The 23,109-nt window shown below is 43.2% G+C and overlaps 1 protein-coding gene across 2 annotated transcripts in view; it reads left to right on the plus strand.

Moving 5' to 3' along the window:
- ITPK1 (inositol-tetrakisphosphate 1-kinase) overlaps window positions 1–23,109 on the plus strand; it is a 188,814-nt gene that overhangs the window by 157,061 nt on the left and 8,644 nt on the right. For both annotated transcript variants that reach the window (XM_060261858.1, XM_060261859.1), the window contains 4 exons: window positions 15,651–15,749; window positions 16,961–17,001; window positions 17,700–17,865; window positions 22,790–22,857. In XM_060261858.1, coding sequence (XP_060117841.1) covers window positions 15,651–15,749; window positions 16,961–17,001; window positions 17,700–17,865; window positions 22,790–22,857 — 374 coding nt within the window. The remainder of the gene's footprint in view (window positions 1–15,650; window positions 15,750–16,960; window positions 17,002–17,699; window positions 17,866–22,789; window positions 22,858–23,109) is intronic.

The following is a 23,109-nucleotide window of genomic DNA, read 5'->3' on the forward strand; positions in this document are numbered from 1 at the left end:
GTGGGTGCCATGGTATCCACAGGCACCATGTTAGGGATCCCTGCCATAGGCATTAACAAAGTCAGAACAATTGTCTCTAACTTGGGCATTCTTCATCTCCTTCCCAAGTTGAAAAAATGCTGGTCTGACTCCCCCACCCCACATCGTCTCTCACAAACTGCCGTATTAGACGGGCTTCAACTAAAAAGGTAAAGGTAGTCCCCTGTGCAAGCACCAATCGTTCTGACTCGGGTGACGTCGCATCACGATGTTTTCACTGCAGACTTCTTACAGGGTGGTTTGCCATTGCCTCCCCCAGTCATCTACACTTTACCCCAGCAAGCTGGGTACTCATTTTACCGACCTCGGAAGGATGGAAGGCTAAGTCAACCTTGAGCTAGCTACCTGAACCCAGCTTCTGCTGGGATCGAATTCAGGTTGTGAGAAGAGAGCTTGGACTGCAGTACTGCAGCTTTACCACTCTGCGCCACGGGGCTCCTGTAGGCTTCAACTACAGCAGCCCTTAAGTATTTGAAGCATTCTTTGCTATTTTGGTTTATATGGAACTAGATGATCATGAGATAGAGTTTGAGAAGACCCTGACTGTAGTTCATAAATAGGTGTTAGTCTGAAACCAGACAAGTTATGTTTGGTATATCAGCTGCAGATGGTTATATGCAGGGTTATTTTTTTGTAATAAAAACTCCTTTGCATATTAGGCTACACACCCCTGATGTAGCCAATCCTCCAAGAGCTTACAGTAGGCCCTGTACTAACAGCCTTGTAAGCTCTTGGAGGATTGGCTATATCGGGGTGTGTGTGGCCTAATATGCAAAGGAGTTCCTGCTACAAAAAAAGCCCTGGTTACATGAAAACCTGATGAAGCCTCCATGAAAAGCTGATATGCCCTGGTTGCAAGGGGCAAGGAAAGAAAGCAGTAGAGGAAAGCCCTGTTTATCCTCATGTCTTGTTTGCAGAATTTTGGAGGAGGGGTATACGGCTGGCTCCTGTGCATCAGCAGGTATCATAAGGAAATCCTTTGCTCTGAACCGACAAGTATCTCCTTATAATAATTACCAGTGCACATGGGAACACAGTAAATTTTAACCCACCGAGAAGCAAATGCTTTCATTCTTCCAAAATATAGTTAAAACTAATCTGTTTAATAGAGCTCACTCACAGCTCTATTCCACTCACAGTGCAGTGCTGAGAGGAAGAATGGAGGAGGAGCTAACAGATCCTCCTTGGGCTAATAATATGCTTTAAGAGTCCCAAAGGTGGAAACTTGAGAAAGAAAAAAAATTCTTTTAAAATGTAGGAAGTGGCTCTTTTGGCTCTCATTACCACCCATCAGTAGAGATGGAAGAGGCACATCTGATTGGCTTACTGGACTGGAAGCAGGGAAGGCTAAGCCTATGTTATGGCTCTTTGTACAGCCAAATGACAAAAATACACAAATCTTGACATTTCTTTGGAAACTCTTGCTTATTCTTTCAAAGCCTTGGTAATGGGCGAGTGGAGCCCGTGGAAAAATTTTGCTCCAAATTTAGCGTTGAAGCCTTTTGCTCATATCCAGATAGTGAAAATAGTTTGGTGTCAGCCAGGCAAGGATTCAGATTATGTACCGCATGAAGCTCTGAGTGAAGGAAGAAACTGCCAGTCTAAGCAGCAAGCCTTGGAGCAGAAATAAAGTAGAACAGATTATCTAGCATGCAGGGCTGCCAACAGGGTGTGGGGGAAATGGGAGTACAAAATTCCTGGGCCCAAGTCATATTGAGGTTCCAGTGAAGCTGGAAACATCCACATGTTTTATCGGTTTTACTTTTAGTGCAGTTTCATGCTATAGCCACTAGGGAAGCACACAAAGCTGAGCACAGCAAACAGGCTTCCTGGAGGATGCTGTTTGCTATTATTTTTTAGCAGCAATTTTTAAAGAAAGCTGTCCATGGCTACGGATTTTTAACTATGAGGGTGAAGCAAATGCCGGCCTCTCATGAGGTGCTGCTCTGTCTCTCCCCCACCATCCAATTCTCCTGTGTTGGTCTCCCGACATTCCTTTCCAGCTTCATTCCTTCTCATCCCTACCTGGCTGGGGAGTTAAAACATACATAATACCGTAGTAGAACAGAAAACCTCTGTTCATATTATGAACAGGGAAGGGGATGTCAAGTTAATATTTCTCAAGACTCTGTCAAAGTAGTGAAAGGATTATTCCCACACTCCACAGACAGGAAGAGTTTACATGAACTCCGGTCTGTATTCATCTGCATTAGGGGTTATTAATGTGGAATAGTGGATGCCATAGTTTCAGTTTATATCAGACAATACTCTGGTTTATATATGTGACTTGTGGTTGAACTACATTTTGTTTTAAACTTAGTTAAAACCATTTGTGGAGTCTGATATTAGAAATTAGAATGAGTATCCTATAATGGTAGACATATAGAATTGCAAAATTAGACACAAGGCCCAAAGAGGGAAATGCTGAGAGGTGCAGGCTGTGCAATCTGAGTATATAATATAGAGCAGAGGTGGCCAAACTTGCTTAATATAAGAGCCACATAGAATAAGTGTCAGATGTTTGAGAGCCCCAAGACATGAACATCAGATGATTGAGAGCCGGAAGGAAGGAAGGAAGATCCATGATGGGAGGGAGAGGTAGAAAGAAAGCAATTTTAAATGCATTCTCCAAGCTACTGGCTGGTTTGGCTTGGATAAGTTATTTAAGGAGACAAATGCCTTCTCCAAGCCAGCCGATGGGATTGGGGGGAGAGGGCCTTCAAGAGCCACATAATGTGTGTGAAAGAGCCACATGTGACTCTTAGCCACAGTTTGGCCACCCCTAATATAGAGAATCCTCAGGGACATACAGAGAGACCAATGGTCTTTTTACAGCCTTGAATAAGCAGAAGCATTTTTGGCAGAAACAGTCTGGCTTTTTAGAAAGTGTGAAAAGGTGCCCTGCTTTTTTTTTTTCTTTACACAATTTTGAATGTTTATATAGAGACGTAAGCTATATCGCTATAGAGGCTTATAAATGATTGAATGGTGAGAAGTAAAAACAATATTTAGTAATACTGTCTCTTTACCTTTAATGTTTCTGCCTAAGGAATAATTATTACTCTATTCACAGTAACAGACGACCACCAAGTGATTTGTTTTGCTATAGTATTTGTTTTGGGTCAGGGGGACAGAGGGGGCCCCATATGGATCTTTGTTTGGGGTGCCATGGCAGCTCACGGCAGCACTACCATTAAGAGCCTCATTGGGTCAAAAAACTTCTGAATCAGCCTTGCCTTTTGTGTGCTCTTGCTTGCACTTGCCAAAGTCCTGCCCATGCTGTGTTTCAGTCTCAAGACCTTGTACTCTTGACATGGCAGAAGGTCTGACAGTCTCATGACTGACCTGCCTGAAGAGGTCAGGAAGGCTGCCATACTTCTGTCATTCCACAACCTATCAGGAGGGCTTGTATTTAACAGTAATAGGGAGTGGTTCAGAAAGGCACTTCAGAAAAAGAGACTGTAGACTTTACCACTGTGTATAGGACATATTGGGACTTTTCAGACACTGTGGTCGTTTTCGCACTCACCTTAATCAGCAGCGACGACCCTCTTCACCGCGCAGGATCTGCGCGGATTTCGCACTAATTGCCGCGGAGCACCCAGAAGAGCCGGAAAGTCCCGGCGCTTTTGCGGCGCAAACGGAAACTGGTTTTTGGCGGTTTCCGTTTGCGCTGCAAAAGCGCCGGGACTTTCCGGCTCTTCTGGGTGCTCCATGGCAATTAGTGCGAAATCCGCGCAGATCCTGCGCGGTGAAGAGGGTCGTCGCTGCTGATTAAGGTGAGTGCAAAAACGACCACAGTTTAATCAGTTGTCGCTGTTGTTTCCTACCAGATTAAAAGTGGCTGATCAGACAGCAGCATCTGCCTCCCGGTAGTCAATTGTTGTCGCCTCCCCCCCCCGCCTCGCAATCCTTCTCCAAACTGGATTATTTTGTTACCTGCTCCTTTGCAGTGTGTTTTGAGTTATCTGGTTTCACTTCGTAGTTTTCTCCGTCTGGATAGTTCTGCTGCAATATTAACCAACTTCCAAATGTCTGAGGGCTGTCCCAGAGCAAAAGGAGCCTCAGGCATCCGGTTTACGGTCGCTATTTTTTTTACTACTTAGCAATATGCACATAATTGCATAACCACATAATGTTTTCTGACACATGTGCATATGCACACAATGTGTTTATGCACATAATAGTGGGAGAAACAAAAGAAGAACTGCATGGTGCCGTCGTGTGGACAGCAGAAGACTGTTTCACCACGGAGTGATTCGAATTGCAGTATGGCAGTCTGATTGATAATATTCGGAACAAAGATATTCAGAACAGAACCGGGTCAGTTTAACACGGACTCAACACGCTTTGTGAACAGGGCCATTATCTTTGTGTTGTATGTACTTTCCTGCTGTCACTGCATTATTCTCTACTGATGTATACCTTTTTTCTGCACTGTATTGGCATCCCATATAATGTCTAATGTTTTGTGGCTGCATCTGTGTAATCTGCATTGAATCTCCGTGAGAAAGGAGGACTATGAATATAGATAAAAATAAATTTACTGGAAGTTGTGTTCTGTTCCTCCGGTGAAGATCGTTCTCTCTGGGACTTTGTTCCATATTGCTTTAATAAGGTTCAAGAAGTATGATTTAAGAGATTGTGGTTATATCTTCAACCAAAAGATGACTTGTTAACTATCCCATTTCACATATTCCAAGTTTGTGTTTGAAGACAAGATGTAGGTGCCAGGGGTGAGTTGTATCTGAGAATCTAGGCTTCTTTTGTTTGTTTCTTTTTAAACTGGAAACAAACCCATATGGCTGAAACAAGAGATCTTATACCCCATGTGTACAGGAGAAGACTAAAACAACCTAGATATGTAAGTGTAGGTTAGTTTAGCCTGAAGAGGAGACAACTGAGAGATGATACGATAGCAAACTTCAGGTATTTGAAAGGCTTTGTACCTAGGATGGAGTGAGTTGTTTTCTGTTGCCCCAGAAGGTCACATAACCAAAGGATTGAAATTAAATCAAAATAGTTTTCAGCTAAACATTAGGAAGAGCTTCCTGCCAGTTAGAGGAGTTCCTCAGTGGAATAGGTTTCCTTGGGGGTGGGTGGGCTCTTCTTCGTTGAAGGTTTTTAAGCAGAGGCTAGAGTGTCATCTAACAGCAATGCTGAATTTGTGAATTTGGGCAGATGGTAAGAGAGAGGGCATGAAGGGATGAGTCAGTGCTCAGCTCTCATGCCAGTCGCCCTTTGGGGTCAGTAAACAGTTTTCCTCCAGGTCAGATCAGCCCAGGGATTCTGAGGATTTTTTTCTTCCTCGAGGCATAAAGAAGGAGTTATTGGGGGTGCAGGGAGGAGGGAGTTGCAGATTTCCTGCATTGTGCAGGGGGTTGGACTAGATGACCTTGAGTTCATTTCCAGCTTCTGTGTTTCTATGTATTTGAAAGTCTGTCTTTTTAAATATTCTGCATTTGAAAAGGCCTGTCCATCAAAAGAAGGTTTAGGAGGTCTTGGCAGCTTTGCCTGTTCAGCAAGGATAAACACAACAATGTTGTAGGGGAGAATAAACAGCCATTTGAGCCTGTGCTTTTTAGGAATGTAAGAACTGGACAAAAGACAATTACTTGTTCAGTGGGTATTGGCTGGAATTCCCTTACTTCTCCAGTTGGTTGGCTTCAAAGGGGGCATCCCCCTCATTTTCAGGACAAAAAAGTGAAACTCTTAATCATGTTCTTCTTAAGCAGAAACACACAATCCAAGTAAAGGAAGGCCAGAGAAAGGGAGGGTAGAGCTTTTCATACTGTGAAAGAACTTTGGTACATTAAAGAAAATAGTAAGTGTGCTGACCAGCTGATGGACGCATTTCCAGCAGATTCATTATTCATGGAGATTGAAGAAACAGGTGCTTGGGACAGGATGTTCTTTCAGCGACAAAATAATTGCCTGGGAATAAATACATCCTATTACATAGGATTGGGAGCAGCAAGGAAGGGAGGAGGAGAATAGATTACTCTTTTACGGAACTAAACAGGCTTCAACAAGCATATGGATTAGAGCAGTCACATGATTAAAGCTATGCTAGCTGCTCATTAAAGCTTTAGTTGATTGATTAGGAATAATTGGTTCTTAAGGGGGAAAGTGTACGTCTTGAGTTATGAGACATCCGGTCACACTAGGTACCATCTTAGAAAGGGCATCCCCTCCTGTATATGGGAAACAGAGGATGCCTCTTCTAAGATACTACCATGCCTTCCATGGTTTTGGTAAGTACTTTCATTTTTAAAAAGTTAAGATATCTGCCTTAAGGGTCCCTTGCCGAGGGATCAGAATGTTTTAAAAACCAGTTAACCAATTAATCAGCTAGGTGCTGCAGTCCATTATCAGTCAATCTTTTCCACAACTTGGTCTTTTGCGAAGATGTCGGCTTTTGCCATGTGCAGCTTTCTGAAGCTTTCACTGTAATGATTATTGTAACAACACGATGCAGCCTCCGTTTCCTTAATCCTCATGACATCCTTTTGAATGAGCCAAGTCTGTATTATTTTTACAGAAAAGGGGTGAGGGGGAATACAGGCTTGAGGCAGTCTTCCCTAGAGATACCCACTTAGTGCTGTGCTGTGTTCAGAAGTCACATGGTACAGCCCTTCCTGACCATACAGGCATGATGTTGTGTGTTTGAGAGCTTTTCTCACATCCAGAATTCCCCCATGCTTAAAATAGGCAATCAGGGAATAAATACGGCAGATGTCTTTAATCCTGCCATATTAGTTTTCTCAGTTGGCAGGTTGTGTTGAGTGTGGATCTGGGTTTAAACATGGAGTTTTTCCCACATTCAGCACGCATTGCATACTGTCTTAAACCCAACACTCATGTTTGCAGTTCCCACACAGAATGATTAACAGTAAGTGGCATAGTAGTTTGCATAGCACATTGATCTGATCCACCAGTTCCTTCAGTATGGATTGCAATACTGTCTCCCCGCCCCGCCCCCCCTCCCGCCCGGCAGCCCATGTCAATGATTTGTAAACCGTAGGAGTTATTTGGTATGGTTTGTGCAGTCATGGTTTGGCACTTGAAAAACAGCATGCCTGTCAACCAGCAATGGGCATGAAACTGCAGAGAAGACTGGAATAACAAGATGGCATCACTCCACAACAAGAACTGAATGTCCAGGTGGGCTGCTGCAGTGTGTGTGCCTGTTTGCACTGATGGATAAAACACAACACAGACAAAAAATATGCAAGTGAAAAAAAAATAGTTTTTAAAATTAGTTTTAGACAGACCAAATTGGCACGCAAATAGATGTGCAGCATGCTTTTGCAATCTCAAAAATGTAGTGAGAGTACCAGGCTTGAGTCAACAACGGAGAAGTGTGTTTTGATCCAAAGTTTTCTGTTTACAGATTTCAAGCTCATTCGTTCCTCACCCCTTCCCCCCAGAAATGTAATCACTTCCATCAAAGTGGGGAGTTAAAATGGCCAAGCATTCTTTAGGATTCGTTTGAGCAGTTGCTCTCTCCTCTCCCACTTTGGTGATTTCTGTATTCTCTTCCCACCTGGTTTACTTCTGATATTAGAGCCAAGCTGTAGGGGAAAGATTCCTTAAAACAACGGAGTGCCCCAAATTGGGTTGTGAGGCAGGGCTTAACTTTTCTTGCCTGCACACACACAAATCACATAAAACTAACAGATCGTGGAGGGAAATTGCAGTGTATCCTTCCGTTTGACGTCTAGCATGTGAATTTTTTTTGGTCTGGATATGATGGAACATTCAGCCACACAAGACACTACCTGCAATCTGAATTCCCGACTGCCTCATAGAAAACTAGGATTTGAAGCTAGTGTTTCTTGTTATATGGGCTCTGCAAAGCAGTTAAAAGTTTTGAAACCAATTTTTTTTTATACCAATTTTTTTTAAGAGAAAAGTTCCGAGCTCCCCTATATGGACAATATAATTCATGAGGTGTTTTAAAAATGCTTTCCCTCATTTCAGTACAATGTTACAACACAACAGCTGCTATCTAAAACATGCCAATTACATCACTTTACCTTTCACTTTGACCATAAATACGGGCCAGTTCCGATATTCTGATAGGAAAAAACAGAGCTAATGTTTCTGGAAAGGCAGGCAAGATCTTAATGGAGATAATACAGGAAACAAAGTCATCTCTTATTTGGTCAAACCTTTTAAAAACAAAAAATACTAAATTTCTGATTCTGAAAACAGTCTAAAAGCAAAATAAACTGAAATGTAGAAAGGGATATTAAATAACTCAGATGAAAAGGAAATAGATTGTCTAATAAATCAAAACCTATTTTATACAAGACATACAGGCCATGGCAAGAAGTGTTTAGGTTTGTTGAATTTAGCTGTGTTTTTTCACTGAAAAAAGTAGCCAGAATGTCAGCTATCTTTTTGATTTACCTTTTATTGCTGTTAAAATTTTCTTGGTAGTCAAGCATAAATCCAGATGAACTAAACTGTCAGGAAGTGAGCACCAGGACAGCTGTTCAGTCTGAAGTAGAAGTTTAGTCCTTAGCACACTGAGTTTTCTTAATCCCGTAGCTGTTTTATAATTGCGGAAATTTTGAGCTAACCCTGTATATATGTAGTTTCTCCTCCCCATAGAGCTGAGGCTTAGATTCTTTGGTATAAAGTAACTGGCCTCCCATGAATTTCTCTCTCTCATTGTTTATATATTTTTAAAATGAATACATTATGGCTGGACCTAGAAGCTGGTGATGTTGGGCAGTTGTTGAGGGATCTGACCAATTAAACAGGGCCCACCTGCCAGAAACCAGAGTACCCATGCGGCTCTCACTCAGTGCAGGGCACAAGCAGTTTGGAGGTAATTAATGTCATTCAAAAACCTATGTGAATTAAAAGCCCTGCCATACTTGCCTGCAGTAGTCCTCATTTTAATTGTCTTCTGTGAAACAATTTGGGCACGGACTGCTAATTATGCAGTACTGGTAAGCAACAGGCTGTCTCTAACCGTTGTGAATAACTTGAGGTCTTAGCTTGTGGGTGCCTTTAAAGAAAACCTCTCAGCCTGTAACAGGTATTGTACAGTCCCTTGAGTTCATTGTTTGGACCAAAGTGCTAGTTGAAAAAAAGGGCCTTGTTAACATCCTTTCGTGAAAGCAGTTGCTTGTTTCCCTTGAGCGGAATTGGAACCGCCGCTCATCCAGCCTGACCTTTTCCCGCTGTGTGGCTCTGGCGGGAAACACTGCTCTCCGAAGGCAAAATGGGCGAAACAAATATTATAAGTGCACCCTTGAAAATGGGAGCTGTTGTAATTGCCACCAATCAAATTGAAAAGGACATTGGTTTAACAAAATTAGCATAGGCTTGGCAGTGACTGAATGTTTCTAATATGTCCAGGTAGAAGTCACCTGGTGAATGTAGTAATGTGCCTTTGTGGATTTTTTGAAACATAAAAATAGTTGTAAATGTGTGCCAGCTGCAATGCATGACTGTAAAAAAAAATTAAAAATATGTAACAAATTTCCGTTGCTATATAATAGTGCCAGCATTCAAAGTGGTTTACAGTAATAAAGTATTTCCTTGAATTTCTTTGCCTTAAACCACACAAAGGCTTACATTATGTAGATAGCTACCCATGCCTGGGATACCTGTATGTATTTGTAAGGCCAGCCAGTTTTCTTAAGCTCTTCTTCAAGATCGCCTCCTTAGCACAGCCATTCCTAAATCAAATCCATCTAATTTTAGCTGTACTTCTTTTATCAGCTTCCTTATTTGTTCCTTTGACCACTCTTTCTGATTGCCCCTGGATTGTCATAATGGAATATAGTGAAGAAAGTGCTCTGAAGGTATATGATAGAGTTCAAATATCTGCTAGACCCAATTCAAAATGAATACTCAGTAGAAAAGAGTAAGAGACCTTAAAGACTAACAAAATTTGTGGCAGGGTATGAGCTTTAATGAGTCACTGCATACTTCTTCAGATACCTGAAGTGACTCACAAAACCTTGCTACATATTTTGATAGTCTTTAAGGTGCTCTTGGACTCTTGCTTTTTTGTACTGCTACGAACTAACACAGCTATCCATCTTGGATACTCAGTGTTTCTCTTAACCCCCCTTCCTCTGCCAACCAGCAAGTATCTTTGATGTGCCACTTCCTGCTGCTTATACCTGCCAGGGATTATCCATTAAAGCCAATAGCAATTTATTCCCAGCAACACTTGGTGTTTTTTTTATGGCCATAAAACCTAACATGAATGGTGTAAATATAATAATAGAATGCCCGTAAACATGTGTTTTCTTCTTGGAAAAGTGAGCTGCATGCTGAAATGTGGAAGGAACTGTTCTGCTGGTTGACTTCCAGTATTTATGCCTCACTGTAGGCTTTATGCCTCACTGTAGGCTTCACAATGGCATCTGGCTGGATGATAAGGACCTTGGTCTGATTCTACAAAGCAGTTCTTATGTTCTTGGATCAGGTACACCTCTGACTGCACTCTGGCAAGTTTCTGTTTTTCCCTAATCCGTTTTGTCCTGTGGAATCACAGGATTGGTAAAAACAAGGTGGGTGAATGGGAGGAATTAATGGAGGGGACAGCAGTTTGGAAATCCCAACCCATCCTGCAGAATCTCTCTCTCTGCTCAATATTCCTGTTCTCAATATCCCATCCATTTGTGGACACATTTAATCTCATCAGGTAATTTTTATCACTTTTCCCCTCCTGGTTAGTTTGCAAAATCACACACACACATACATATTTCCTGCCTACCTTTACATTAAGGGGTGGGGAACCGTTTTTCTACCAAGGGCCATATGGATATTTATAACCATTTGCTGTCCATAAAAAATTATCAGCTAAAAAAACAGTGCTCCGCCAAGGGAGAATAATTCAGGCCAGCAAAATTAATGCAAATATTTTTTTTTCTATTTGAAGTCATGTGGGGAGAGCCTAATCTGGCGCATGCACACACAGCCCGCCGCCCTAGGCTTTTTTGTAGAAAAGCCCAGTTGGAACTCTGTAGCATATGAGACCACATCCTCTAATATTAGCATATTAGGTCACACACTCATTAGCATATTAGGCCACACCATCTGGGATAATCAAGTGCAAACTGAACTGTGACAGTAACTTTTTCAGGCTCTGCAGCAATTTTGACCGGCCAGCCAGGCCCCAGGGAGGCTGCCACACAGTACATCTGGGCCCTGTGATCTCTGCCTGGCCCTGGGGGGGGGGGCTGCTGCACAGCACAGCTGGGCCCCATGATCCTCACTGGCCAGCTAGGCCCCAGGGAGGCTGCCACATGGCTCGGTTCGGTCCAGCAATCCCCGAGGGCCACAACAAGTGACCTTGAGGGCCATATATGGCCCTCGGGGCAGAGGTTCCCCACCCCTGCTTTACAGCGTCACCCCTGTATGCAGAAACCCGTGTCTTGTCTGTGGGTGGTACTGTTGTGCTGCTTCCACCCTTGCAGGAACTAGGCCATTTTTCATTAGGTATAGTGATTCTCTTGGCATTTCACATAAGGTAGACTCTTGTGTAGGCTTTCAACTTAAAGTCTTTGGCACAGGCACAGTGCTTTTTACAAAATGAGTATTTTCGTAATGCCTTCTGAAGACGTTACATATTTGAGTTGTGCTAAGGTATTGTTTATTATAGTAGTTGTTTACAAAAGTAGAGGAGATCACATTCCCACACCTACGCACACAAAAGCTCTACTTACTCCCATTTCACTTACGTGTTTACCAAGCTACTAATACTAAATGAGAATCAGTGGCCCAGTAACAAGAAGGGAAAAGTCTCTTTTCTTGCACTGCAGAAGCAATGAACTGTGCAGATACAGCTTGAGACTGTGATGAAACTAAGGAAAGAATCCCACCAATCTCTCCACGTTTCTGCTTTATAGTTCCTTCTTATTGCTTGTTAATCATGGAAATAATTGTTTTAAGACAATACTGCTGTGCAGCTTGCATGGGCTAGTGACCGGCTGGATAAAGGGATGTTTACACAAGCCTTGGATTAATATGACATAACTGGGTCTCCCTTGTATTTTTTGTGCGGAAAGCTTTGAAAATCTGCTATCAAATGTTTCTCCTTTTTTCTCGTCTGCTTCCCTCGGGTTCCAAAGCCAGCGTTTTCTACCTCAGTCATACTGGGAATCTTGCTCTCATCCTTAAGCAGCAGATAAAGGTGACAGTCATTGGTGACTGCAGGTGGGCCTTTTTTAGTCTTCAGGGTGTTCAGTTAAAGCTGAAAAGGAATGTTTCTGGAATGTTTAGGTGACCTGTTAATTAGAGAAAGAAAATAACATTTTGCAGACAGCGACAGAATTCTAAAAAAAGAAGTGCCATAGCTCAGGCAAGGCTGGAATCTGCTCGCTCTGACATGAAATCTTGCAGTCTAATTCTGTGCAGAGTAGCTTGTGGTTACCCAGTTTGGAAGAGACGTACTCTATGTGTGTGCATATGCAAATCCCATAGACTGCTCCATGTGTTCCCAAGCAGAGATTTAGCTTTGAATGCATGCAGCTTGTGAGGCTTGCTCCTCCCTGTCTCAAATTGAGCCATCTTTCTTATGTTGCCTAATGATAACTCAGCCTGCAGAACTTGCTCTTAAAAGGGTCTAATTCTGTCAAAAACTGTGACCAAATTGGTTTAAGTCTAATTTGAGCTACTGCATCTACAGTTCCTTGAAACCTTTCAGAGTTAAAATGACCTTGATGTTGAATGCAACTGATAAGTGTTATATTGGGGTTCCACTGGGCTTGCTGGTCCCCCGGAGCATCACATGCACTGTGAAGTCACTTCTGGAGAAAACCAGAAGTGACAGAAAGCAGCTCTAGGAATTTCTGGAAGCTCTTAGAATTACCCTATGTGTCACTTCCAGGTTTTCCTGATGCACACAATGTTGTGGCCTACCCCAAACCTCCCACCAGTTGCCAGGTGTGGTCTGGCAACCGTAGTTTCCACTGCCTGCCTCAGGTGAATTACAACAACACTATCCTCTTCCCATCTGCTATATGTAGTTGGGGTACCATGCTATTGCAGCTGAATCGGTGTTTGCAGGAGTATGAATCAGAAAATACAGCCAGTTGGGGCCATGCTTCAGAAAAGCTTAATGTCAGCAATGCAAAAAGCCAGTGGCATTTGCTAATGACTCTCTTTTTGAATGCATATATGTCAACTTATGACAGTACTTTGGATCAGTCACCCCCCCCCCGCCCCCGATTCTCGTTTGACTGGGTGGCAGTGGTACAATGTGCACACTGAAAATACACCATGGTGATTCATGAGTTATGGGCATTCTGGATTCCATCCTGCTTTTATCTGTACAGGAAACAAATGGAGGGAACCGATGTGGAACCGGACATCCCGCTGAATTTGCATGGCTGACAACATTATTATTTGTGAACCTCAGGCATATGAAGTGGGAACTTGACCAAGGCCAGAGATGTTCCCATGTCTCTCTAAACTAAGGCAGTCCTCAAATTAAGCCAAATTGGGAAACTCTTCTCTGGCAGAAACATATAAATATTGCAACGCTGTCGCTTTCGGATTCTGATGTTTGGTTTTATCGCAGCAATGAGACAAAAGCTTTGAAGTCTGAGAAACTTTGGTTGGATTTTCTTTTCCTTTTCGATCAAAGTCAGCCTCAAAGCCTCAATCTGTCTGCCAGCCCGTGTTTTTACACGTTACCAGGCTGCGTCTCTCCTAAAATTCATTATAATAAGCGAGTGGCCCCAGGATCAGAAAACAGCCTTGCCTCTCCCTGCCGCAGCCAGTCTTTCACATGTGGGATGAATTTCATTGTAATCCTGACTCATAGTCAGTTTGGATTACAATTGTTCAGTTTGAGCATACACACAAAGTAAGCCGGACTCCACCTCGACTGGTAGGATTCGTCACGTGAGCAGCATGACCATGGTCCTGTAAGCTCCACTTTTGTGAAAATACAAATTTGCCAAGGAGACTCTGGTTACATGTGAGTTCTGGGTTCCAGTTTTGTGCTGCTTGCACAAGTTAGAACAATTACTGTTGGAACTAAATTCAGCTGAAGGGCTGGGAAAGTTGTATGCTTAACCCTTACCATTTGAAAGGAGCTTGCAAACAAGGTGAGGAATCAGCCACCGGACTGTGTTTGCCTAAGCTCAAGTGAATCATATGCAGCCAGATATTATCAAAGTGGGTGCCTCTAATTTTCTCTCTTGCTTCTTGTGTCTACTCCGATTGCATCAGCTTTTTGCACTCTTCCCTGTCCTCCATGTCTAAGGTTGCTCTGAGGTGCATTTTATCTTAATTTAAACTCAACATATCTGAAGCTCCTTTCTTGGAAGGGGTCAGGGCACAGCCTGATTTGTTCTGCACTGCAGGCATAGTCATTGATTGGAGGGGCGGGCAGAGTTTCACAGGAATGTACATGGAGATATCATACAGGTGGCTGTATTTAGTCTTTCTGTGCTTTCCGGCTCTTGAATGCATGTTTCCTGCAGATGTGGTTCAACTCATTTATTTGAAATGCTTATATCTTGCACTCTTAGTGTACAGCTTTCATTTGTACAAGGCAATTGATAATATCAAAGAAAATAAACCAACAGGGTGTAACTGTCAGTAAATAACAGCAACAAGTTTGCAACAAGACTGATAGCATTAACAGTAACAAAACAATCAGAACCATGAAATTAGTGTAATCAAAAAATACAAAACCAGTGCTTGTAATCATAAAATACAAAACCGGTGCTGGGAAGAGATAAAATAATCAGGCTGAAGGTACTAGAAAGGAGAAAAAAGCAGCAAAAAACATCATGAAAAAATCCAGAGCAGCAAAAGTCAAAATCAACAAAAACCCAAATGGTTTTGTGTGGTGCCTAAATCTCAGAAAGCTGGATGACAAAGAGGTTGCTGTAGAGAAGGAGGTGTCAACGTTGCTGGACAACTTGTATGGTGCTCAGCAGCTGTTCCTCAGCATCATCACCAGGTAGCAATTGGTCTTACAGAAATGGAACCCAGGAGCTGTGTGCCAATAAACATTTCAATCAACCCTTCCCAGAAATTCATGAGCATCAAACTCTGGTTCCCAAACTCTTTCTGTCACCTTTCTTGTGAAGTTTATCAATTGAAAGCTGTAAAGACAGTTCCAAAATCAGGCCAGAAACTGGATTGAAATGGGTCTTAGGTAGTCTTCTCCGAGGTAGCCTAGAATTACTTAAGCATAACTCACTCAGGCACTGAGTTCAAGAAGGGAATGTTCGACCATGACTGATAGTTGTTCAAAGTGTTCACCACAGGAGCAGTTCTCCAGGAGGGGTGTCCTTGAGTACAGAGAATTGTTCACCACTTGTTGGCCTCAGACAGGTAATCCCATCTGGCCACATGTAATAGTGAATTTTATTTATTCGTAGCAATCATAGGCTGCCTTCCTCTCAAAATTAGGTAAGGATCAAGAATCATGCCCTGTTATGTTTGGACTGATATCTCTAAGAAATGTAGGTCTCAGGAACTGAAATTCATCTAGGGTGAGCTCTGATGATAAAATTCTAAGATTTTTCTGTGGGAATAATGGTGTGGTGGGTACCCTCAGCGGCACCAACTGGGAAGCCAGGAATTTGATCAAATCCTCCATTTTGTATATTTTGCAGATGAGAGGATCTGTTCTCCACCATTTATGGAACTGACAAGCACATACGGAGAAGATACCTTGCAGCAAATAGAGAAGAGTGGAATAGAATTCCCATTCAGTACGTAAATGAATGTCTTGCTGTACTAAGAGAACTCTTGAGGAATTGTTCCATAAGAGATGCTGGAAACCAAGACAGTGCAAAAAAAAATTTTTTTAAAGAAAGAGCTACCGCAGCACTCATGCAGATACTAATAAAAGTTGAAGTTTAAAAATGTTCCTAGTATGTAAGTTTTGCATTTTATTGTAATTGCTCCAAGCTACCAAAATTGACAAGTAGCTTTAATCATGGGCAGAGATTGCACTCTAGGTTGCATCTGGCTTGTTTGTGTGCTGCATTTGTTCAGATGCACTGGCAGTGATTAGTTTGGGTGAAAACAATCAGAGCAAAATGTCCAAGTGAAATTTAATAGGTCTTTGACTTTTGCTCATTAAAAACAGGTTTTTGCTATGGTGGAAACCAATAATTCCTTATATTATAGAAGTTGGTGTTTTTTCAGTAGTACCATTGAGCAGGAAAGCAGGCCAAAGTTTGCAGACTAGATCATCTCTCTTTCTAGTCATGATATTTTTATCAAAGATTTCAGGTTTTCACGGCTGGTAACATCATTAGAGTTTTTAGAATCTTTCGGGATCAAGTGCCGTGTTCTACTGGAGAAAGTTTTCCTTCCAGACGTTTCGTTCTCAGCTGCGGAGAACATCCTCAGTGGCGTTGCAGCCGGAGCAGGCGCTCAGACCTTCTTGGCTGCTGTGCATTGAGTGATGCCACTGAGGATGTTCTCCGCAGCTGAGAACGAAACGTCTGGAAGGAAAACTTTCTCCAGTAGAACACGGCACTTGATCCCGAAAGATTCTACAAACTCTAATCATGATATTTTTATTTATATTTACTTTGATAATGATACCCTGCTTTTCTGCTCAATGGGGACAAGGAAGTATCTTGCAATATTACTCTCCCCTCCTTCATTTTATCCTCACAACAACAGTTCTGTGAGAACGGTTATGTTTACAGAGAGTAATCAGCCCAAACAGAGTGGGAATTTGAACCTGGGTCTTCCACAACTTGCACTGTACTCTGAATTGACTTTTGGTTGTATTCCCTCTGGTCCCTTCCCAGCTGTATGAAAGGTGAAGAATTTGATTAATCAGCAACTAGTTTTACCTGGGTTGAAGGGTTATGTGTCTAACCAGGCTTCTTGAACTGCTGTTAAGCATTCTGTTATGCTTAGCTTTGTGCACTCACAGTTTGCATATCTGTTTTGTTCCCTGTAGTTTGCAAGACAAGAGTGGCCCATGGAACCAACTCTCATGAAGTGAGTATCCATCCAAGACTCTCAGTACTGCTTGGTAATGCATCCAGATTGCCACTTAGGGCAACAAGATTGGGGGGAAACTTTGCCCCATTCTCTGTGAAACAGGAGTACTGTTCTTTTCCTGCTGCACTTTGTCGGTTATGTGAAATGTTATTCAGTAAGGTCCACACACAGTACAGGCAGTCCTTAAAACCAATTCGTCAATTTCTGAACATAGTGGGTCCTAAGGACTCAAAGGCGGTGGCTTTGGTCTTCCATCTGCCTCTGATCTTGCCTTGTGTTCACTCAGTTACATCTTGCTCCTGTGGTCAGTTCATCTGATGCCTGTTTTGTACCCTAGAAAAGTGCTGCTTCATTTGGAAAGTTTGGGAAATGGACTGCCCAAGTAAGACAGCCATACAGATTAGACATCAAGCATGATTGTCACATACTGTGCACAGGAGAGTAGTCAACACACACCTTTACACATGCAGAGTGGAACTCTGATCTTTGTAGCAAGAGGTCAGAAAATCTAAAGGCAACCTCCATGTGTGTTGTGTGGGAGGGATCTTTAAATTATGCCCCAGTCAGATGCACATTCATGTTGCACACATCGTAAATGCCCCTGTTGGAAACACTGGCATTGTAGTAGTTATATACACAGCAGTCACGTTTGGGACTAATGTGAGCGGTGGCAAAGACAAGTCTTTGTTTTTCAGATGGCTATCATATTCAACCAGGAAGGCCTGAAGGCTATTCAGCCCCCCTGTGTGATTCAGAGCTTCATCAACCATAACGCTGTCCTCTATAAAGTCTTCGTGGTTGGAGAGTCATACAGCGTGGTGAAGAGGCCGTCTCTCAAGAACTTCTCAGCCGGCATTTCAGGTAATGTCTGTCGGAGAACAGCAAAACGCTGCAGGCATCAGTCTGAAAGAACACTGTTGACAGGGTGCCAGAAGCAGAGCATTGCTTTTTAACAGTGATGTACACACACACACTCCATTTCTCATTTCTCCTTGTGTCTGTAGGTGACGGCTGCAAGCCTTTTCATTCCCCTCGTTTTCATTGCAGGTTGTCTTAATTTGTTTGTTCTTAAATCATCACTTAAAAGATGCAAGTATATTGTTGAAAATACAGGAGTAAGAAGATAAGAACATAAGAGAAGCCATGTTAGATCAGGCCAATAGCCCATCCAGTCCAACACTCTGTGTCACACAGTGGCCAAATTTTTTTTTATATATATATACACACACACACACACACACACACCGTATTTTTTGGACCATAAGATGCACTTCCCCCCCAAAAAAAAGTGTGGGGGGGGGAGTGTGTGTGTCTTATGGAGCTAAGGGACGATAGGCTCCGGGGGGGGGGGGGGGGGGGCGATCCGCTGCCTCCGCCTCCCATTCCGGCGCTTCCCCCACGCCTGCCTGCCTGCCTGGCTCCAGCTCTGCTTCCAGCAAGCTCTGGGATCGCTCCATGCTGCCCCCACCGCAAACCCAGCGCTTCGCGAGCGCCGGCTGCGGAGGGGGCAGCGTGCTTCCTCCATGCCTGTCTGCCTGGCTCCAGCTCTGATGCTTAAAGCAAGCACCGGGATCGGAGGCGGAGACAGCAGATCACCCCCCAGGAGGAAGGTGCGTCCTATGGTCCGGAGCGTCTTATGGACCGAAAAATACGGTGTGTGTGTGTGTGTATATATATACACACACACACACTGTGGCTAATAGCCACTGATGGACCTCTGCTCCATATTTTTATCTAACACCCTCTTGAAGGTGGCTATGCTTGTGGCCGCCACCACCTCCTGTGGCAGTGAATTCCACATGTTAATCACCCTTTGGGTGAAGAAGTACTTCCTTTTATCCGTTTTAACCTGTCTACTCAGCAATTTCATCGAATGCCCACGAGTTCTTGTATTGTGAGAATGGGAGAAAAGTACTTCTTTCTCTACTTTCTCCATCCCATGCATTATCTTGTAAACCTCTATCATGTCACCCCGCAGTCGACGTTTCTCCAAGCTAAAAAGCCCCAAGCGTTTCAACCTTTCTTCATAGGGAAAGTGTTCCAGCCCTTTAATCATTCTAGTTGCCCTTTTCTGGACTTTCTCCAATGCTATAGTACTTGGTATGGAGGAGATGGAAAATGGAACATAAATAAAACTCACAAGTTCAGCTTGCGGATAGGGAAACCTGAAACCAAAGCAGGAGAATTTTCAAGCCGAGCTAAGCAGGGATGCAGAATTCAAAAGCAATCCCAGCTTGATCATCAGCATTTCTTAAACTTTAACTTAAACTGAGATGGAGGGTCTGTACTTTCAGTACCTTCCAAGCTCCTTGACTCTCTGAGAGTTACTCTTTCAGCATGCAGTCCTTGCACAGAACTCTCTGAATGCAACAAGCTGTTGTGTGTGTGTGTGTGTGTGTGTGTGTCAGAATCAACAGACGGGAGCAGTAGTCCTGTTCTGGCATTAGGAGAGACTGACGGTGGGGTATCTCTGGCTTCCATCTAAAAGCAAACCAGTCAAGGCTGGGGAAGGTGAAGCGTTGCCAGAAGCTCCTGTAATGCTGCTTCTGCAGCCTCCATGGACTGCTGAATAGAATTTTACAGGACAAGACTTCTCTTCTTGCAGCAAACCTGCCTTTCTTGAAAAGCTGATCCTGGGCCTCAGGGGTGGGGGGGGAACTTTTGGGAACTCTGGGTTGGGTTGTGGACAGCAGCTCAAGAGGAAGATTTTAATTGGCAAGGGGGAAGTTTTAAGCAGTGGGGTTGCATGTTCAGGATCTTTTGGGGAGGGTGAAAAGCTACTCTGTTTCTACTATGTTACTCTAGAGGCTACAAACAAGAAATTTCTTATTTTCTGTATAACGACACACCTGGAACAAAACCTCAGGATGCTTTTCCTCCATTACACTGAGTTGTGCTTCCTTTAAATTGTTCAGTTGCGAGGTGTTCCGTGTGCCCTTCAATCTTGTTCTCAGGCAATCCCACACTGTCCCTTTGCTATTGTCCTCAGAAAGGCTCCTTTACCCTAAATTAAACTGCTGGATTTAATTGAGATTCTAAGCAGTGTTCCCTCTAAGCTGAGTTAGTGTGAGCTGGCACACAGTTTTTTTAACCTCTGGCTCACACCATTGTGTCTTAGCTCAGGAAGGATGGCCCCAGGGCAAATTAATTAATGCAGTAGCCAAAACACTTCCTCACAACTTTAATGCCAGCTGCTCACAACGTGGAAGTTTTGCTCACAAGACTCCACATCTTAGAGGAAATGTTGGTTCTGAGCCAGTAGCAACCCGAATAACCCAGCTCAGCCCAAGCTCATGAGAGTGAAGGAGCCAAGCAGGGTCAGTCACAGCCAGTACTTGGATGAGGAACCCCCAAAGAAAGACCAGGGTCACTATGCAGAGGAAGGCCATGGCAAATCTCCTCTGCTCCTCTCTTGTCTGGGACCCCCTGTGGATGAGGTTTTCATTAGTTGGCTGCAATGCAACAGCCCGCTCTTCTTCCAAGACTCCAGTAGAGGGCCTAAGAGGAAGGGACTGCGTGATGGAAAGCAGTTGTGTGATTGTTAGAGCAAGCAGGGAGGGTCAAGAAGGGAACAGAAGTCTCCTTAGAGCTCTGGGTGGCTTAAGGGTTTGTAGATTCTCGTGGATAGTTTCCACCACCGGCCTCCTTCATTCCTGTGTTTTGAGCCCAGCCCCTAAGGGCGACTGGGCAACAGTGGTTTGAGTGCCTTTAGAATGCGGGCACAAGAGAGGTGAATTTCCTTTGCCTCGCCTTCCACCCTCTCAAAAACCAGCTGGGCGCTAATTCATCACATCCTCTATAAAGCTTCCTTTACCAGTCACTTCGCTACTGAGTGGAAGGCTGCTGGATCCGATGTTTTCTTTAAAAGGTTTTGTTACCTTAAGAGAACTGTGTTTGTTTGTTTTCTTTTAAATAGCTGGTGCTCAGGACCTCATTTGGGATCAGGACCTATATGTTTGTCCAATTGGCAAATTGCAGCTCTTCAGGGTTGTTTCAGGTAGGGAAAACAGTGAGGGGGGAGGTTTAAACCCCCCTCCACACTGCAGTCCCCATCCAAATCGGGGTTCCATATATCTGTTACTTAAAAGGAATAAATTGCTGGGAGCTTCATACATTGACCAGTGGAGCTCCATACATAGAGCTCCCATTGTGGTTTGTCTGGTTTGGCCCACCTTTCAACTACTTACTGTCAGTGTGCGTGGAAGTTCTGCAGGTATGAGTGCCCTGATAAGTGCAGCCACCAGTAAAAGTTCTATGAAGACAAAAACTCCAACAAGCCAGGTGAATCAGTTGTATTTGGGGTAAGGCAAAGAGAGTAGTAATAGGCAGGCAGATAGTCAATACACAGCAAGTTCAGTCCATCCAAGTTAGCAGTACACAGTCACAGTCCAAGAGAGTAGTCTTACACATACCAAGTCATCATCATCATCAGTCAGTCCGACAGAGTAACAGCCTCTGATCACAATAGCTCTCCACACCTCTGCACGTCCTCCGTATTCATCAACCCACAGAGAATGAGAGTTAGGCTCTCTGTTGATATAGTGCAGCTAGCCAATCATGTTACCCAATTCTTAACTAGCTGCACATGATTCTCACATGCCTTTCATTAGCAGGTATAGTAGGAGTTACATAACAGTGCATCAGCACTTTTCTCCTTAAAGTGCCCAATGCTGACACTTACATGACTAGAGAAATTGAAGCTTGTGATTTTTCCCCCCGCCCCCAATCACTGAACTAACCCTAGTGATGTTGCATGAGTTTCCACATATTCACAGGGGTCAGGCAGTTGCAGTAGTTTCTGAAGCAGATGAAAAGTGTGTCCAAAAAGATCTAAGAACAAAGATCCAAGCTAGAACTAGAAAAGGCAAGAGGAGCAGTGCCAATCGAAATTCAAGGCAAATTTTTGATGGGAGCATCAAGAGGCTCATGCTACAAAAAGCTTTGTCCAAACTGCAGGCAGACAGGACGCCTGCCAGCCTGGCATAACCAAGCAAGCTGCAAAAGGGGGATGCTCTAGTGGCTATGAACTTTGACCTGTGCCCAGCCCCTTTGGGCCAGATGACTAGTGCAGACTCTCAAGTCCTAACCCTAAATACAAAAGATTGTCATGTTGATGTATTCAGAGCAATAGAAATGAATTATTGGTTGCTTGGGGGACAAAATTGGGTGTGTGTTTTTTTTCCTGAAATCCATTTTGTCAGGAGGACAGTACTGGCTTTTTAAATACCTGCATCCTCATTGTTCCTGTACTTTTTTTAATGTTTTAAAAGCTTTTCTTTAAAATAATTTTAATGGTGAAGTGCAACCCCCAGCAATAACATTCTAGAGCAAGAGTTCTATTTAAGCAATCCAAAGGTACCAAGCTCTATTAATACCTTCTGCTGCTGTAGCAGTTTGTATCTTGCCATTTTGAACTTTGTCATTTTAAAGCCTTTCATTCTTTAAAGGCTGTGCATCCTACTTCTTTCTCCCTTTTGCAACAGGGCTGCTTTCTCATTATGTGTTCTGTGGGCTATTGCAGTACTGATGCTAGAACAGAACTAGCCCATTTGTAGACTTGATAAAATTTGGTTATTGTATAGGGCTGTTTTAGTTGATGGACTGTGCTGCCCCCTAGTGTTGGTTTTTGTCACCTAAAATCCTATTAGGAACAAGATGATTCAGAATTCAAAGGATTGCGCTTTACACCGTTCATTCTAATAATTTAACACTTGCATATTCTCACCTTTCAGAACTACAGTTTAACACCCTTGATTTTTTTCTTTTACCTTTCTCCCAACTGCAGATAGAGAATCGATATTTTTCAACAGCCACAATGTATCAAAGCCAGAATCCTCATCAGTCCTAACAGCAGTAAGTACTACAAGCCTCTTTCTGGGGTGGGGTGGGGGATACAAAAGGATTAACCATTTTGCTACAGTATAAATAGCAGAGAGAGCTCAATATGGGTCATTGTAGGTTTTCTCAGTTAGAGGTAGGTCTTTGCTGGTGTAGCCTAGGAATAGATCAGAAGCTCACTACACCAGTTGAGTGTAGTGATTAAGTGTGCGGATTCTTATCTGGGAGAACCAGGTTTGATTCCCCACTCCTCCACTTGATGCTGCT

Source organism: Heteronotia binoei, chromosome 21, assembly GCF_032191835.1.
Source record: "Heteronotia binoei isolate CCM8104 ecotype False Entrance Well chromosome 21, APGP_CSIRO_Hbin_v1, whole genome shotgun sequence".
Taxonomy (NCBI): domain Eukaryota; kingdom Metazoa; phylum Chordata; class Lepidosauria; order Squamata; family Gekkonidae; genus Heteronotia; species Heteronotia binoei.